Below are 691 nucleotides of genomic sequence, written 5' to 3' on the forward strand. Positions count from 1 at the left end.
CACATTCGGAAATTCACGACAGAACTTACATTCCTGGTGGGATGGTCCAGGTGCGAGAGTGTAGTTGGAAGCTGGGCTAAAGGAACCTTCTGCTGCTGAGCTTCTTGAAGAAGTGAGAGCACCTGGCCCACGTCAGCGCTGCGAACCAAGGCATCGTACACCTCGCGCGATATTGGTGGACGCAGGCACGAGAGGATGCATACCTAGGCAAGGAAGAACGTCCTTTTGTGTTCTTGTACTCATTAAATAAAATCACAATACACTAATGATCTTTTCTTAATGTTCTTGTAATTCGATCAAATCATAACATATTCACCGCAAGATATTAATCTCTACAGCAGAGAAAGGGATGCCGAGTGAATACTTCCGATTGGCAAATGAACGTACTTCTCTGTGCATTTGCAGGAGAGGCCGGACCAAGAAAGGCTGGACTCTTGCCACCACCGCAGTCTGTACGTCGACCAGCGGCAGCAACCTGGCAACCACACCGACTAAGGCCACCACAGCCTTGAGGGATGATTTTATTCAATATGAAATTAATTGCCTTTATTTCAATATTTTTTGCTAATTCTACTTTATTGGTTTTATGCACAACAACTCACCAAAGAAGCTTTAGAACACTTGATCCTCAGAATGAAATAGAAATTCTTTAAAGTTTGAATTTCAGAACATCCAATCTTATTCAGGATTC

The 691-nt window shown here is 43.4% G+C and overlaps 1 protein-coding gene across 1 annotated transcript in view; it reads right to left on the minus strand.

Annotated features, from left to right (window-relative positions):
- Positions 1-691, minus strand: part of LOC119590840 (phosphoinositide 3-kinase regulatory subunit 4-like) — a gene marked incomplete in the record, with an annotated part of 15,627 nt that overhangs the window by 7,132 nt on the left and 7,804 nt on the right. Inside the window, 2 exon segments of the mRNA XM_037939598.1 lie at positions 30-203; positions 388-507. Of these exon segments, the coding sequence (XP_037795526.1) occupies positions 30-203; positions 388-507 (294 nt within the window).

Source organism: Penaeus monodon, chromosome 27 (genome assembly GCF_015228065.2).
Source record: "Penaeus monodon isolate SGIC_2016 chromosome 27, NSTDA_Pmon_1, whole genome shotgun sequence".
NCBI classification, from domain to species: domain Eukaryota; kingdom Metazoa; phylum Arthropoda; class Malacostraca; order Decapoda; family Penaeidae; genus Penaeus; species Penaeus monodon.